Here is a 15,962-nt window from a genome sequence, read left to right on the forward strand (position 1 = left end):
TGTTGCTTTTCCAAAAACACTATATTAATACAATTTGAATGTGTTATTTCAGCATTGTAAATTCTGGAGCCTACAGAATAATCAATGGAACATGTGCTCATGAAGATACAGCATCAGTCACATTAGCGGGACAGAATAAATGTCCAGCTCTGCGAGACCTCAAGCTGCCATGTACATATACAACAGGGGCAGTACATACTGCTTCAATAGGAGCACTGTGTATACTGTTCATTGTCTCTTTAGTTCTACATTAGATTCAAAATGTGATACTCAACAGCAGCAGGGTTGTTTTGACTGCAGAGTTGAAAATGCAAATTTGTCTCGGGCCAGTTTCAGTATTTTTGTCCAGAAACTACATATCAGATCATGAAATTTTTAACTAGTATCCAAAGGCATCTTTATTGGTAGATAGATTTCTTGCAAAACAACAGGACTCAGATATTTCATATTCTATATAAAAATAGGTATGTTGTTAGAATAAATTATTTAAACAAGAATTTGAACATAGTAATTGCATAATCATTTGAGAATATATAGAAATACTTTACACTGTTTAAACAGTTACTAGTGTGTTATTATTGTTATTGTTCAGTAGTTTGGAAAATTAAGGAGTTGTCCTCTTTTGAGATTGAGGTTAGATTTTTGAAATGCAAAAAACAAGGGAAGAAAATTTACAAATTGCTACTATTCCTTTATTTAATGGAACAAAATTTTCAATTTTTATACTGTTTATTTTATGCACCTATGTGTTTACTAGTGGGATTGATCTCTCTTTTTTTATATTTAGTTATGATGCTCATAGATCTTTATTGAATTTACACTTACAATGATAGTAACACTTATAATGTAAGTATTTTGTTTTCCTTTCTGTGCACAATGTTTTTTTGACTGTACATGTAGTTATTATGTTTATTGATTAAGATATGCTACATTGCATTAGCATTTGCTTAGTTTAGTTTTGCGTGTTTGATAATCTGAAAATCATGACATAACAGCATTTATCGAGAAAAAACCTGGACCTGTCAAACAGAGAGGAAATATTAAATAAAAACAGCAATATTATTTTTGGGATGCATGTACACGTATTTCATAAAGTATTTGAGTCAACACAGTATAGGAATGTTGGGATTATGTTTAAGATTTCACTGGGCAAAACAAGATATATGGACGTTGACTGTGTAAAAAGGACCTAAAAGTTTTGTGTTCAAAAAAGTGTTTGACCTGAAACTTTATAGGAATGTTGTTCAGCCTTTTTAGCTCACCTGAGCACGAAGTGCTCAAAGGTGAGCTTTAGTGATCACCCTGTGTCCGGCGTCCGTCGTCGTCCGTCGTCCGTCCGTCCGTCCGTCCGTCCGTCGTCAACAATTTGACTGTTAACACTCTAGAGGTCACATTTTTGACCCAATCTTAATGAAACTTGGTCTGAATGTTACCCTCAATAAAATCTTGGACAAGTTCGATATTGGGTCATCTGGGATCAAAAACTAGGTCATCAGGTCAAATCAAAGGAAAAGCTTGTTAACACTCTAGAGGTCACATTTTTGGCCCAATCTTAATGAAACTTGGTCAGAATGTTACCCTCAATAAAATCTTGGACGAGTTCGATATTGGGTCATCTGGGGTCAAAAACTAGGTCATCAGGTCAAATCAAAGGAAAAGCTTGTTAACACTCTAGAGGTCACAATTTTGGCCCAATCTTAATGAAACTTGGTCAGGATGTTACCCTCAATAAAATCTTGGACGAGTTCGATATTGGGTCATCTGGGGTCAAAAACTAGGTCACCAGGTCAAATCAAAGAAAAAGCTTGTTAACACTCTAGAGGTCACATTTTTGGCCCAATCTTAATGAAACTTGGTCAGAATGTTACCCTTAATAAAATCTTGGACGAGTTCGATATTTGGTTATCTGGGTTCATAAACTAGGTCACCAGGTCAAATCAAAGGAAAAGCTTGTTACGCTGTAGAAGCCGCATTTATGACTGGATCTTCATGAAACTTGGTCAGATTGTTAATATTGATGATCTCAAGGTCCAGTTTGAATCTGGGTCATGTAGGATAAAAAACTAGGTCACCAAGCCAAATCAAATGAAAAGCTAGTTTACACTGTAGAGGCCACATTTATGACCATACCTTAATGAAACTTGGTCAAAATGTTAATCTTGATGATCTATAGCTCAAGTTCAAATCTGGGTTAGGTGGGGTCAAAAACTAGGTCACCAGGTCATATCAAAGGAAAAGCTTGTTAACACTCTAGAGGCCACATTTATGACTATATCTTCATGAAACTTGGTCAGAATGTTAAACTTGATGATTTTTAGGGCAATTTGAATCTGGGTCATGTCGGGTCAAAAACTAGGTCACCAGGTCAAATCAAAGGAAAAGCTAATTAACACTGTAGAGGCCACATTTATGACCATATCTTAATGAAACTTGGTCAGAATGTTAATCTTGATGATCTTTAGGTCAAGTTTAAATCTGGGTCAGATGGAGTCAAAAACTAGGTCACTATGTCATATCAAATGAAAAGCTTGTTAACACTTTAGAGGCCACATTTATGACTATATCTTCATGAAACTTAGTCAGAATGTTAAACTTGATGGTCTTTAGGTCAAGTTCGAATCTGGGTCATGTCGGGTCAAAAACTAGGTCACGGGGGTCAAATAAAAGGAATAGCTAGTTAACACTTTAGAGGCCACATTTATGACCATATCTTAATGAAACTTGGTCAGAAAGTTAATCATGATGATCTATAGGTCAAGTTTAAATCTGGGTCAGGTGTGTTAAAAAACTAGGTCACTAGGTCAAATCAAAGGAAAAGCTTGTTAAGACTCTAGAGGCCAGATTTATGACTGTATCTTCATGAAACTTAATCAGAATGTTAATCTTGATGATATTTAGGTCAAGTTTGAATCTGGGTGATGTGGGGGCAAAAACTAGGTCACCGGGTCAAATCAAAGGAAAAGCTAGTTAACACTTTAGAGGCTACATTTATGACCATATCTTAATGAAACTTGGTCAGAATGTTGATCTTGATGATCTTTAGGTCAATAGGTCAGGTGAGCGATACAGGGCCTTCATGGCCCTCTTGTTTGGTTTTGTCTTGGATTTTCTGCCCCCATCCCCCCCCCCCCCCCCCCACCACTCACACACACACATAAAAAAGCAATCATTCTCTTTCACAGTTCCTTTTATCTGTTGTTTCATGGTGATGATGTTTCATGTAATCCTTGCCGCCTCCCTTGGCACCCTGCCCCAAGTAATTTGTATGCCCCCAGTATCCAGGAATGTTTGAACTGACTATCCATCATACTGTCATTCCATCCTTCCAACTTGCTTTCTTTTGAACTCGTTACAGTTTCCATCCAATGCAAATGAAACTTGGTATACATCATCAACATGTAGTGGTCAGACACCTTTTATAGGACTTACATGTTAAATTATTTTTTCTCGAGTTATGTTTTCCTCTTTTGGACTTTTTTGTTGTTATATTTTCTGGTCCTTTGGGATCATGGAGTCCATTCAATAGATGTGTAATAGAGTTCCGCTTAAGCCGGTGCTAGGGGGCGTGAGAGGTGTTGCACATTTTATTACCTCTCATGAACAGACTCAATCAAACCGTATGCTTTCAAGGGATCTTTTTACAGATTTTATTAACAATATAACAAATACTTGTGTTCTCAAATCAGGCAGCTTCCATGCAGTTCAGATGAAATTTGGTTTACATCATCAACTTGAAGTTGAAATGAGCATATTTTCAGAACTTTTAGGTCCCAGTTATTTATTTGTAGAGTTATGCCCCATTTTTAGCTCGACTATTCATAGAATAGTAGATCTATTGGACTCGCCCGTGCGTCCGCGTCAATGTCCCGATTTGGTTAAGTTTTTGTATGTAAGCTGGTATCTCAGTAACCACTAATGGGAATGGATTGAAACTTCACACACTTACTCACTGTGATAAAATGACTTACATTGCCCAGGTTCCATAACTCTATTTTGCTTTTTTTTACAAAATTATGCCCCTTTTTCGACTTAGACATTTTTGGTTAAGGTTTTGTATGTAAGCTGGTATCTCAGTAACTTCATACACTTGTTCACTGTCATAATCTGACATGCACTGTGCAGGTCCCATAACTCTACTTTGCATTTTTACAAAATTATGCCCCTTTTTCGACCTGTATTTATTCAATCGACAAGGCTGTTGAATAGTTGAGCGTTGCTGTCCTCCAACAGCTCTTGTTAGACTTCACAATATTATAGTCACATTTGAACTTTGTGTACAGAAATCCTACAGTTCCATCCTGTTCAAGTGAAATTCAGTAACCATTGTTGACATATAATTTTTTACTTAAGCCCATTGTTAGACTTATAGTATTACAAGTATATTGTACTTTGTTTACTCAACTCCACCTGTAGTTTTCACTCAGTTTGAATTAAACTTGATGTGCATTATGAACACGGAGCGGACATAATGCATATTTTCAGGACTTATATTTATGTCTCCCCCAGGAGACATATTGTTTTTGCCCTGTCCATCCGTCCGTCCGTACGTCACACTTCATTTCCGAGCAATAACTGGAGAACCATTTGACCTAGAACCTTCAAACTTCATAGGGTTGTAGGGCTGCTGGAGGAGACGACCCCTATTGTTTTTGGGGTCACTCCGTAAAAGGTCAAGGTCACAGGGGCCTGAACATTGAAAACCATTTCCGATCAATAACTAGAGAACCACTTGACACAGAATGTTGAAACTTCATAGGATGATTGGTCATGAAGAGTAGATGACCCCTATTGATTTTGGGGTCACTCCGTCAAAGGTCAAGGTCACAGGGGCCTGAACATTGAAAACCATTTCCGATCAATAACTAGAGAACCACTTGACACAGAATGTTGAAACTTCATAGGATGATTGGTCATGAAGAGTAGATGACCCCTATTGATTTTGGGGTCACTCTGTCAAAGGTCAAGGTCACAGGGGCTTGAACATTGAAAACCATTTCCGATCAATAACTAGAGAACCACTTGACCCAGAATGTTGAAACTTCATAGGATGATTGGTCATGAAGAGTAGATGACCCCTGTTGATTTTGGGGTCACTCCTTCAAAAGTCAAGGTCACAGGGGCCTGAACATTGAAAACCATTTCCGATCAATAACTAGAGAACCACTTGACCCAGAATGTTGAAACTTGATAGGATGATTGGTCATGAAGAGTAGATGACCCCTATTGATTTTGGGGTCACTCCATCAAAGGTCAAGGACACAGGGGCCTGAACATTGAAAACCATTTCTGATCAATAACTAGAGAACCACTTGACCCAGAATGTTGAAACTTCATAGGATGATTGTACATGCAAAGTAGATGACCCCTATCGATTTTGGGGTCACTCCATTAAAGGTCAAGGTCACAGGGGCCTGAACATTGAAAACCATTTCTGGTCAGTAACTTGAGAACCACTTGACCCAGAATGTTAAAACTTAATAGGAAGATTGGTCATGAAGAGTAGATGACCCCTAACGATTTTGGGGTCACTCTGTGAAAGGTCAAGGTCACAGGGGCCCGCACATTGAAAACCATTTCCGGTCAGTAACTTGAGAACCACTTGACCCAGAATGATGAAACTTCGTAGGATGATTGGTCATGCAGAGTAGATGAACCGTAACGATTTTAGGGTCACTCTGTTAAAGGTCAAGGCCACAGGGGCCTGAACATGGAAAACCATTTCCAATCAATTACTTGAGAACCTCTCAACCCAGAATGTTGAAACTTCATAGGATGATTGTTCATGCAGAGTAAATGACCCTTATTGTTTTTGGGGTCACTCCGTTAAAGGTCAAGGTCACAGGGGCCTTAACATTGATAACCAGTTCCGACCAATAACTTGAGAACCACTTGACCCAGAATGTTGAAACTTCATAGGATGATTCAACATGCAGAGTAGATGACCCCTATTGATTTTGGGGTCAGTCTATTAAAGGTCAAGGTCACAGGGGCCTGTTCATGTAAAATCATTTTTTTGGAAATTACTTGAGAACCACTTGACCTACAATGTTGAAACTTAATAGGATGATTGGACATGCAGAGTACATGACCCCTATTTATTTTGAGGTCACTTGATCAAAGGTCAGGGTCACAGGAGCCTGAACAGTGACTTGAGAACCACTAGGCCACGAGTGTTGAAATTTAGCGAGATGACTGGACATGCCAAGTAGATGATCCCTATTGCAGCCAACCATCAGTGTCATTTTGACTTTCGCTCCTGACCCCTATTGACTTCTTGCCTATAGGACTTTGCATTGGGGGAGACATGCGCTTTTTTACAAAAGCATTTTCTAGTTTCAACTATATTTTCGTGTTATGCCACTTTTTTAGCTCACCAGAGCCAAAAGCTCAGGGTGAGCTATTCTGATCACTCACAGTCCGGCGTCCGTTGTCCGTCCGTAAACTTTTACTTTAAACGACATCTCCTCATAAACCGCTAGGCCAATTTCATCCAAACTTCACAGGAATGTTCCTTGGGTGAAGCTCTACAAAAATTGTTCAAAGAATTTAATTCCATGCAGAACTCTTGTTGCCATGGCAACCGAAAGGAAAAACTTTAAAAATCTTCTTCTCAAAAACCGGAAGCCCTAGAACTTAGATATTTGGTGTGAAGCAATGCCTAGTGGACTTCTACCAAATTTGTTCAAATCATGACCCCATGGTCAAAATTGACCCCGCCCCAGGGGTCACTTGATTTTACATAGGAAAATGTTCAAAAATCTATCTTCTTCTCAAAAACCAGAAGCCCTAGAGCTTAGATATTTGACATGTAGCATTGCCTAGTAGACCTCTACTAAAATTGTTCAAATCGTGACCCTGGGGTCAAAATTGACCCCGCCCCAGGGGTCACTTGATTTTACATAGGAAAATCTTCAAAAAATTTCTAAAAATAAACCAGAAGGCCTAGAGCTTAGATATTTCGCATGTAGCATTGCCCAGTGAACCTCTACAAAATTTGTTCAAATCATGATTCCTCCCCCCCCCCCCCCCTCAGGGGTCACTTGATTTTACATAGGAAAATCTTCAACAATTTTCTAAAAATAAACCAGAAGGCCTAGACCTTAGATATTTGACATGTAGCATTGCCTAGTGGACCTCTACAAAATTTGTTCAAATCATGACCCCCGGGGTGAAAATTGGCCCCACCCAAGGGGTCACTTGATTTTACATAGGAAAATCTTCAAATATTCTCTAAAAATAAACCAGAAGGCCTAGAGCTTAGGTATTTCACATGTAGCATTGCCTAGTGGACCTCTACAAAATTTGTTCAAATCATGATCTCCGGGGTCACAGGGGTCACTTGATTTTACATAGGAAAATCTTCAAAATTTTTCTAAAAATAAACCAGAAGGCCTAGATCTTAAGATATTTGACATGTAGCATTGCCTAGTAGACTTCTACAAAATTTGTTCAAATCATGACCCCGCCTCATGGGGTTACTTGATTGAACATAGAAAAATCTTCAAAATTTTTAAAAATAAACCAGAAGGCCTAGAGCTTAGATGTTTGACCTGTAGCATTGCCTAGTGGACCTCTACAAAATTTGTACAAATCTTGACCCCCCGAGGGTCAAATTGACCCCCGCCCCAGGGGTTACTTGATTGTACAAAGGAAAATCTTCATAAATTTGCTAAAAATAAACCAGAAGGCCTAAATCTTAGGTATTTGATATGTAACATTGCCTTGTAGACTTCTACAAACTTTGTTCAAATCATGACCCCGAGGTAAAATTGGCCCTGCCCCAGGGGTTACTTGATTGTACATCGGAAAATCTTCCAAAAAATTTCTAAAAATCATCAGTTTGACATTTGAAACATGTAGCTCATATTACTCAGGTGAGCGATCCAGGGTCATCATGACCCTCTTGTTTGAATTTTATAATATTCTATGAAGCAGTTTCAGGGGGCATGTGTCATACAGTGTTGATATTATTCTTTTTTTTATATACTATCATGCTCCTTGCTGCCAATATCGTCTAGACATAACTGTTGTGGTATTGATTTCTTAACAAAGATAATAAGAAAGATTATTAGTCTTGCATGGTGGAAAAGTAAAGTATGACTGTAGAAACTGCAGAATGACAGTAAGTGGGGGCATCTTAAGAGTCGGTCTGAAAAAAATTATAATAGCATGTCACTGGATGTAGATGCAGATAAGAAAATCCAGTTCAAGAGTAACTGTTGTCGGGGAACAGCTTTAAGCTTTAATGTTATCTAATATCCGATGTTAAATAAAGTTTCTTGTATCTTGTAACTGTTTTATTGGTAATGACGCTTTATCTAGCCACAACCTGTGAACCAGATATTCCCATCTTCATCTGCAATCTGTGGTGCATACGATACTTTACAAATTATAGAATAAGTAAAGCAAAACAAAATGCTTTCTTTGTAGCATTCTTTGTGACAGAAGCTTATTTAAGGCAGTTCTGCACATTTGGATTGAAATATTTTCTACAGTGTAGAATTTTGTTAGACGCTGATTTTTCAAAACTTCAGAATATACCTAGAAAATTCAGCAAATAAAAAAGATAGGGTCGTGTGCTTGATTTTGTGCGAGACTTATCTGAAAAAATGTGGACCTCACACAATATTTCATAATGGGAGTCTATGGGAAAAACATAACTTTCATAACATTTTAGCGAATATATTTTTTTCTACAATGTAGATTTTGATGAAACTTTTCACAGTTGTAAATAAACACATGGCCTATAATATAGTGAAATAAAATTTATATGTCCCTGTCTTTATTTTTGAGATATTTGACCATGGTTAAAGTTAACTGGGCATTTCACGCTAATTTTAAGACATTATTTTGAATTATTATAGTGCCATTGTAATAAATTTACTCACAGGATGCCATTAATTTATAAAATGATTTTCATTTCCGTACGCCGAATCCAGGCTTTATTCTACGTTTTCCGGATAAATTACATTACGCCATCACTTCCGGTTCATCAAACGTGCAGAACTACCTTAAACAGAGCATAGAAAATTAGTGTTTGGTAACAGAAATGACAATAAGAATGTAAAAAAAAATCTGTCCATGTTTTTGGAGTCTAGAAATAGATTTACACTTTAAAGAAAAGAGAGTAACTGTCAAAGGATTTAATGTTGTTCCAATTTTACATAAACAATATATAGTCAATGTATGGATCATTAGGTGTCATTTACAGAGTAGAGTGATTTAGCATAGGGTGTTGGGATGGGTTTAGCCGTCCTGAGTAAAATCTCCACATAGTCAGTAGGGGTGTAACGATACATCGAACTATCGATGCATTGCGATACTAAGTGTCCCGATAGCATGCATCGATAGAAAAGTCACGATCCAATAACAATCGCCGATAGTTCCTTCAACAATCGATAGTTTTGAAATTTTAGTAAATACAGAAATAATTTATAATTTATAAACCAAGAAACAGAGCCAGCTTTCATTTGCGCCTCAGAAAATGTTTACGTCTCCATTACAATAATTACCCTCACGGAATTAAACTACCATAAAGGACTGAGAAGTCTGGGAAATAATAAATTTAGTTTCTTAGAAACTTTGATTAAATATGTTTAAATAACCTGTTAATTTTAGATGAGAAAATGTACTGTGGACATGTAGAAAGAAGGCTATTTGTATTATACAGCAAACTGTTTGGTAGGGCCCTTCATTTAGTGCTGGTACACCTTAATCCGATCTGTTCATTTTCGTCTTTTTCGATGCTTTGGGTTATTAAACATGTTGACATTCGTAACAAAATGGCTGATTTGTTTGAGTATACCTTGCATAGGTTTATTGTTTTACTTATTGTTCCAAAGCCATGGAAGGCAAGAAATATTTAACGTTAGAATTATTTCTGTCCGTTTCAGTTATACAAACATCTCAATGTGTGTTAACAACAATTATAAACAGTGCGGTCTGTTACACTGTGTAACAATGCCAGTTGGTAGCTTTACTGTATAAAATATGATGGCCGATAACTATTGCAATAGTATCGCAATAGTAACCTGCAATAGAATAGTATCGCAATAGTTTTTAAGCAATATCAATAGTATTGCAATAGTCAAAATTGGCCTCAATAGTCACCCCTAATAGTCAGGTGTGCAAGAAAGTCTTTCCCATTGACCTTTAATCATTAGAAAAGTATGTGTGCAGTTACATACATTATCAGAGGTATGAATTAGAAGATCAGAATTAGTCAACTCTGAGGATTTCTTGACCTTTAGTGATATATACTAGGAAAGAAGAAATCCTGTAGAAATTATCGTCGCCATCCTTGCTGATTTGAGTATTAAAATCATACTATGACTTTTATATAGATTTTTTACATATGTTACATTTCACAAGATATCTTGGTACAAAAATATAACTGATTTTTTTAAAAAATAGAAGTTACAGACATTTAAAATGGGTCCTGATGTGTGCTGTGGCCATTGGAAATATGTCAGTTTTATACAGAATAAAGAAGAACAGCTATTTAGTGTATTTTAACCTGTAGCGAGGAGCAAAGAGTTGTCATTGAAGCTTCTTCCATCCATTAGAACTTTGTCAAAAACATAACGCCAAATATTCTGAAGAGAATTGAATGTACATAGAATTGGGTAAAAGGCAATTGAGAGGAACAAGTACAGGTTGCAAAAGCAGTAACTATATCAAAAATTCATAAATACTGAAGAGATTTCAGTATATTTGGCTGTATTTGTGTTCATATATGTTGTGTCAACCCATGGTCATATTGTATCCGTATATAATTGGTCCCTCATCATATGGAAGCAGTATGTATACTCTCAAGCCATGCTTAAATGGCAGCAGTGTGGTATGGTTGCTCAGTCAGTTATAGGGAAACAGCGTTCAAGTTCAAATATAGGGTAGAATGTTTGTACAAGAACTTTGTTTTTATGGACAGTCATACTTTATATCACCATTCTAAATCATATGATAAAGATGCAATGAATATCTATCAGTATGCTGTTGAAAGGTGGTGTACATAATTTTTTTAAGTGGCATTTGCAGTTCAGTTTATTCCATTTTCCTGTTTGTTCAATTTGTATGTATAAGAAGACTAAAAAGTTTTGAATTAAGTATTTTTTTCACTTGGACCAACATACTTTAATCAGTCCTAATAAAAAACTTGGGTTTTCATTAGTCTGCCAAGAACATCATGACTGATGCTGTTGGTAACTAATTAATCTTTTTTTGTACCAGATCTGTCTTGAGCTATTCATAAAATCCAGTGATCATAACCAGACTATAACCAGTTTTCCGAGGGCTAATTTGATTACTTTTTAGCTCACTTGAGCCAAAGGCTCAGGGTGAGCTATTGTGATCGCTCACCGTCCGTTGTCCGTCCATCCACACTTTCCTTTAAACAACATCTCCTCCTAAACCATCAGGCCAATTTTGATGAAACTTCACAGGGATATTCCTTGGATAGTCTTCTTTAAAAACTATTCAAAGAATTGAATTTCATACAGAACTCTGGTTGCCATGGCAACCAAAAGGAAAAACTTTTAAAATCTTCTTGTCCAAAACCACAGGTCATAGGGTTTTAATATTTGGCATGTAGCATTATCTAGTGGTCCTCTACCAAGATTGTTCAAATTATCCCCCTATGGTCAAATATGGCCCCGCCCTGGGGGTCACATGGTTTACATTGACTTATATAGGGAAAACTTTGAAAATCTTCTTGTCCAAAACCACAAAGCCTAGAGCCTCAATATTTGGCATTTGACATCATCTAATGGTCCTCTATAAAGATTATTCAAATTATGCCCCTGGGGTGAAAAGAGGTCCCGCCCCAAGTTTTACATAGACATATAGGGGGGGGGGGAAATCTTCTTGTCTGCAACTGCAAGGCCTAGGCTTTTGATATTTGGTATGTTGCATTGCCTAGAGGTCCTCTACCAAGATTGTTCAAATTATGCCTCTGGGGTAAAAAGAGGCCTAGCCCTAGGGGTCCCAAGTTTTACATAGACTTATTTTGGAAAAAAACTTTTTAAAATTTTCTTTACTGAAAGTTCAAGGCCTAGGCTTTTGATATTTGGTATGTAGCATTGCCTAGTGGTTCTCTAACAAGATTGTTCAAATTATGCCCCTGGGGTGAAAAGAGGACCTGCCCAGTGGGTCACTTAGTTTTTATATCAGTTATATAGGAAAAAATACTTCAAATATTATCTGATTATATTTCCTAGACTGTTTAATTATAATTACCTGATGACCCCAAGTAATTAGGGGTCACTTGACTGTGACCTTGACCTACTTTCTTGTTTTTTAAGATACAGCCTTGGAATTTGAATTCCTTATTCAGTTTTGCACACCGATCTTAAAACTGACTTTCAGTGACCATGAATGTGACCTACTTACCTACTTTCTTAATACATGTATTTTAGTATCAGTTTGACATTTGAAATATGTAGCTCATATTACTCAGGTGAGCCATCCAGGGTCATCATTTTGTTTTGTTGTAAGCTTAATATCAGTGTCAAAATCACTTGACCCTCATCGTTGTGGGTTTGAGCCTCACTCGGGGTGTTGAATTCTTCATGTGAGGAAGCTGGCTAACGGAAGGTCGGTGGTTCTACCCAGGTTCCCGCTCGTGATGAAATAGCACACGGAGGGGCACCTGGGGTCTTCCTCCACCATCAAAGCTGGAAAGTCACCATATGACCTATAATTGTGTCGGTGCAACGTTAAACCCAACAAAATAAAAATAAATAAATAATATCAGTGTGCATTACATGTGTCAGTTTTACATTCCAGAAAACATTCCTTTTAAAATAGTTTAGTGCTGAACGAAAAAATGCTAAATGTCACTCAGCCTTAAGAAGAAAGTGGGATACTTCGCCATTAAGACCAGTATTTTATATGAAAGTTATGCTGTCAAAATATTTGAGATGGAGTTTTAAACATGAATATTTATATAGCTCAAAATGTGGTTACAGACACGTTTGTGTTCTTCCGTGTGAGGTCGGTCAAAGATCTAAACAAATACTGGTAGTGCTAATTTTTTTAAGTACCTATACCGTCTTGTATTGAAAGGTGGTTTATGTAAGCTGTTTTTGTTGTGAGATGAAAGTTCATATACTTGATAGTCTTCACCAGTTTAACAAACAGATTTACAAGTACTGTCTTAAACTATTTAAACACGCATCTGTTTGTAATGTATGTTTAGGTGTTAGTAAGTCTCTGTTCATGCAGCTACTAATATGTTTTCACCAAGAAACATACAATCATTTTCAGTATGTTAATAAGTTTTATATTACATGTACATGTACTTTTTTAGCTCACCTGTCACATAGTGACAAGGTGAGCTTTTGTGATCGCGCAGCGTCCGTCGTCCGTCGTTCGTCTGTGCGTGCGTGCGTGCGTGCGTCCGTAAACTTTTGCTTGTGACCACTCTAGAGGTCACATTTTTTACGGGATCTTTATGAAAGTTGGTCAGAATGTTCATCTTGATGATATCCAGGTCAAGTTCGAAACTGGGTGACGTGCCTTCAAAAACTAGGTCAGTAGGTCTAAAAATAGAAAAACCTTGTGACCTCTCTAGAGGCCATATATTTCATGAGATCTTCATGAAAATTGGTCAGAATGTTCACCTTGATGATATCTAGGTCAAGTTTGAAACTGGGTCACATCCCATCAAAAACTAGGTCAGTAGGTCTAAAAATAGAAAAACCTTGTGACCTCTCTAGAGGCCATATATTTCACAAGATCTTCATGAAAATTGGTCAGAACGTTCACCTTGATGATATCTAGGTCAAGTTCGAAACTGGGTCATGTGTGGTCAAAAACTAGGTCAGTAGGTCAAATAATAGAAAAACCTTGTGACCTCTCCAAAGGCCATATATTTCATGAGATCTTCATGAAAATTTGTCAGAACGTTCACCTTGATGATATCTAGGTCAGGTTCGAAACTGGGTCACGTGCGGTCAAAAACTAGGCCAGTAGGTATAAAAATAGAAAAACCTTTTGACCTCTCTAGAGGCCATATTTTTCATGAAATCTTCATGAAAATTAGTGAGAATGTTCACCTGGATGATATCTAGGTAAAGTTCAAAACAGGGTCACGTACCTTCGAAAACTAGGTCAATAGGTCAAATAATAGAAAAACCTTGTGACCTCTCTAGAGACCATATTTTTCAATGGATCTTCATGAAAATTGGTCAGAATTTTTATCTTGATAATATCTAGGTCAAATTCAAAACTGGGTCACATGAGCTCAAAAACTAGGTCACTATGTCAAATAATAGAAAAATCGACATCATACTCAAAACTGGGTCATGTGGGAAGAGGTGAGCGATTCAGGACCATCATGGTCCTCTTGTAGTTGTTATTATGTCTCCCCCAGGAGACATATTGTTTTTGCCCTGTCCGTCCGTACGTCACACTTCATTTCCGAGCAATAACTGGGGAACCATTTGACCTAGAACCTTCAAGCTTCATAGGGTTGAAGGGCTGCTGGAGTAGACGACCCCTATTGTTTTTGGGGTCACTCCATCAAAGGTCAAGGTCACAGGGACCTGAACATTGAAAACCATTTCCAATCAATAACTAGAGAACCACCTGACCCAGAATGTTGAAACTTGATAGGATGATTGGTCACAAAGAGTAGATGACCCTTATTGATTATGGGATCACTCCGTCAAAGGTCAAGGTCACAGGGGCCTGAACATTGAAAACCATTTCTGATCAATAACTAGAGAACCACTTGACCCAGAATGTTGAAACTTCATAGGATGCTTGTACATGCAAAGTAGATGACCCCTATCAATTTTGGGGTCACTCCATTAAAGGTCAAGGTCACAGGGGCCTGAACATTGAAAACCATTTCCGGTCAGTAACTTGAGAACCACTTGACCCAGAATGTTGAAACTTAATAGGAAGATTGGTCATAAAGAGTAGATCACCCCTAACGATTTTGGGGTCACTCTGAAAGGTCAAGGTCACAGGGGCCCGAACATTGAAAACCATTTCCGGTCAGTAACTTGAGAACCACTTGACCCAGAATGATGAAACTTCGTAGGATGATTGGTCATGCAGAGTAGATGAACCCTAACGATTTTAGGGTCACTGTTAAAGGTCAAGGCCACAGGGGCCTGAACATGGAAAACCATTTCCAGTCAATAACTTGAGAACCTCTCGACCCGGAATGTTGAAACTTTATAGGATGATTGTTCATGCAGAGTAAATGGCCCTTATTGTTTTTGGGGTCACTCCGTTAAAGGTCAAGGTCACAGGGGCCTGAACATTGATAACCAGTTCCGATCAATAACTTGAGAACCACTTGACCCAAAATGTTGAAACTTCATAGGATGATTCAACATGCAGAGTAGATGACCCCTATTGATTTTGGGGTCAGTCTATTAAAGGTCAAGGTCACAGTGGCCTGTTCATGTAAAATCATTTTTTTGGAAATAACTTGAGAACCACTTGACCTACAATGTTGAAACTTAATAGGATGATTGGACATGCAGAGTAGATGACCCCTATTTATTTTGAGGTCACTTGATCAAAGGTCAAGGTCACAGGAGCCTGAACAGTGACTTGAGAACCACTAGGCCACGAGTGTTGAAATTTAGCGAGATGACTGGACATGCCAAGTAGATGATCCCTATTGCAGCCAACCATCAGTGTCTCTTTGACTTTCGCTCCTGACCCCTATTGACTTCTTGCCTATAGGACTTTGCATTGGGGGAGACATGCGCTTTTTTACAAAAGCATTTTCTAGTTTTAATTCTCTAGTCACCAAGTTTGTGATATTTTATGTTTATTTCTTTATGTTATTTATATCCGTTTAGATAATTCATAATAAAAGTGTTAAAACTAGATACTGACTCATTTTTAGTTGATAGGTTCTTAATTCAGTAGATTTGTTTTGATATGAAAATGTAGCATGTACGTATGAGTTTTGAGAATTGTCCTGCTCTCTGGACCTGTAA

The 15,962-nt window shown here is 37.6% G+C and overlaps 1 protein-coding gene across 1 annotated transcript in view; it reads left to right on the plus strand.

Moving 5' to 3' along the window:
• The window catches only part of LOC123525229 (voltage-dependent calcium channel subunit alpha-2/delta-3-like), a 93,685-nt gene extending 90,593 nt beyond the window's left edge, over window positions 1-3,092 (plus strand). Inside the window, exon 22 of the mRNA XM_045304099.2 lies at window positions 53-3,092. Within this exon, the coding sequence (XP_045160034.1) occupies window positions 53-254 (202 nt within the window). The 3' untranslated portion in view covers window positions 255-3,092. The remainder of the gene's footprint in view (window positions 1-52) is intronic.
• Window positions 3,093-15,962: the final 12,870 nt, after the last annotated feature.

Source organism: Mercenaria mercenaria, chromosome 3, assembly GCF_021730395.1.
Source record: "Mercenaria mercenaria strain notata chromosome 3, MADL_Memer_1, whole genome shotgun sequence".
NCBI classification, from domain to species: domain Eukaryota; kingdom Metazoa; phylum Mollusca; class Bivalvia; order Venerida; family Veneridae; genus Mercenaria; species Mercenaria mercenaria.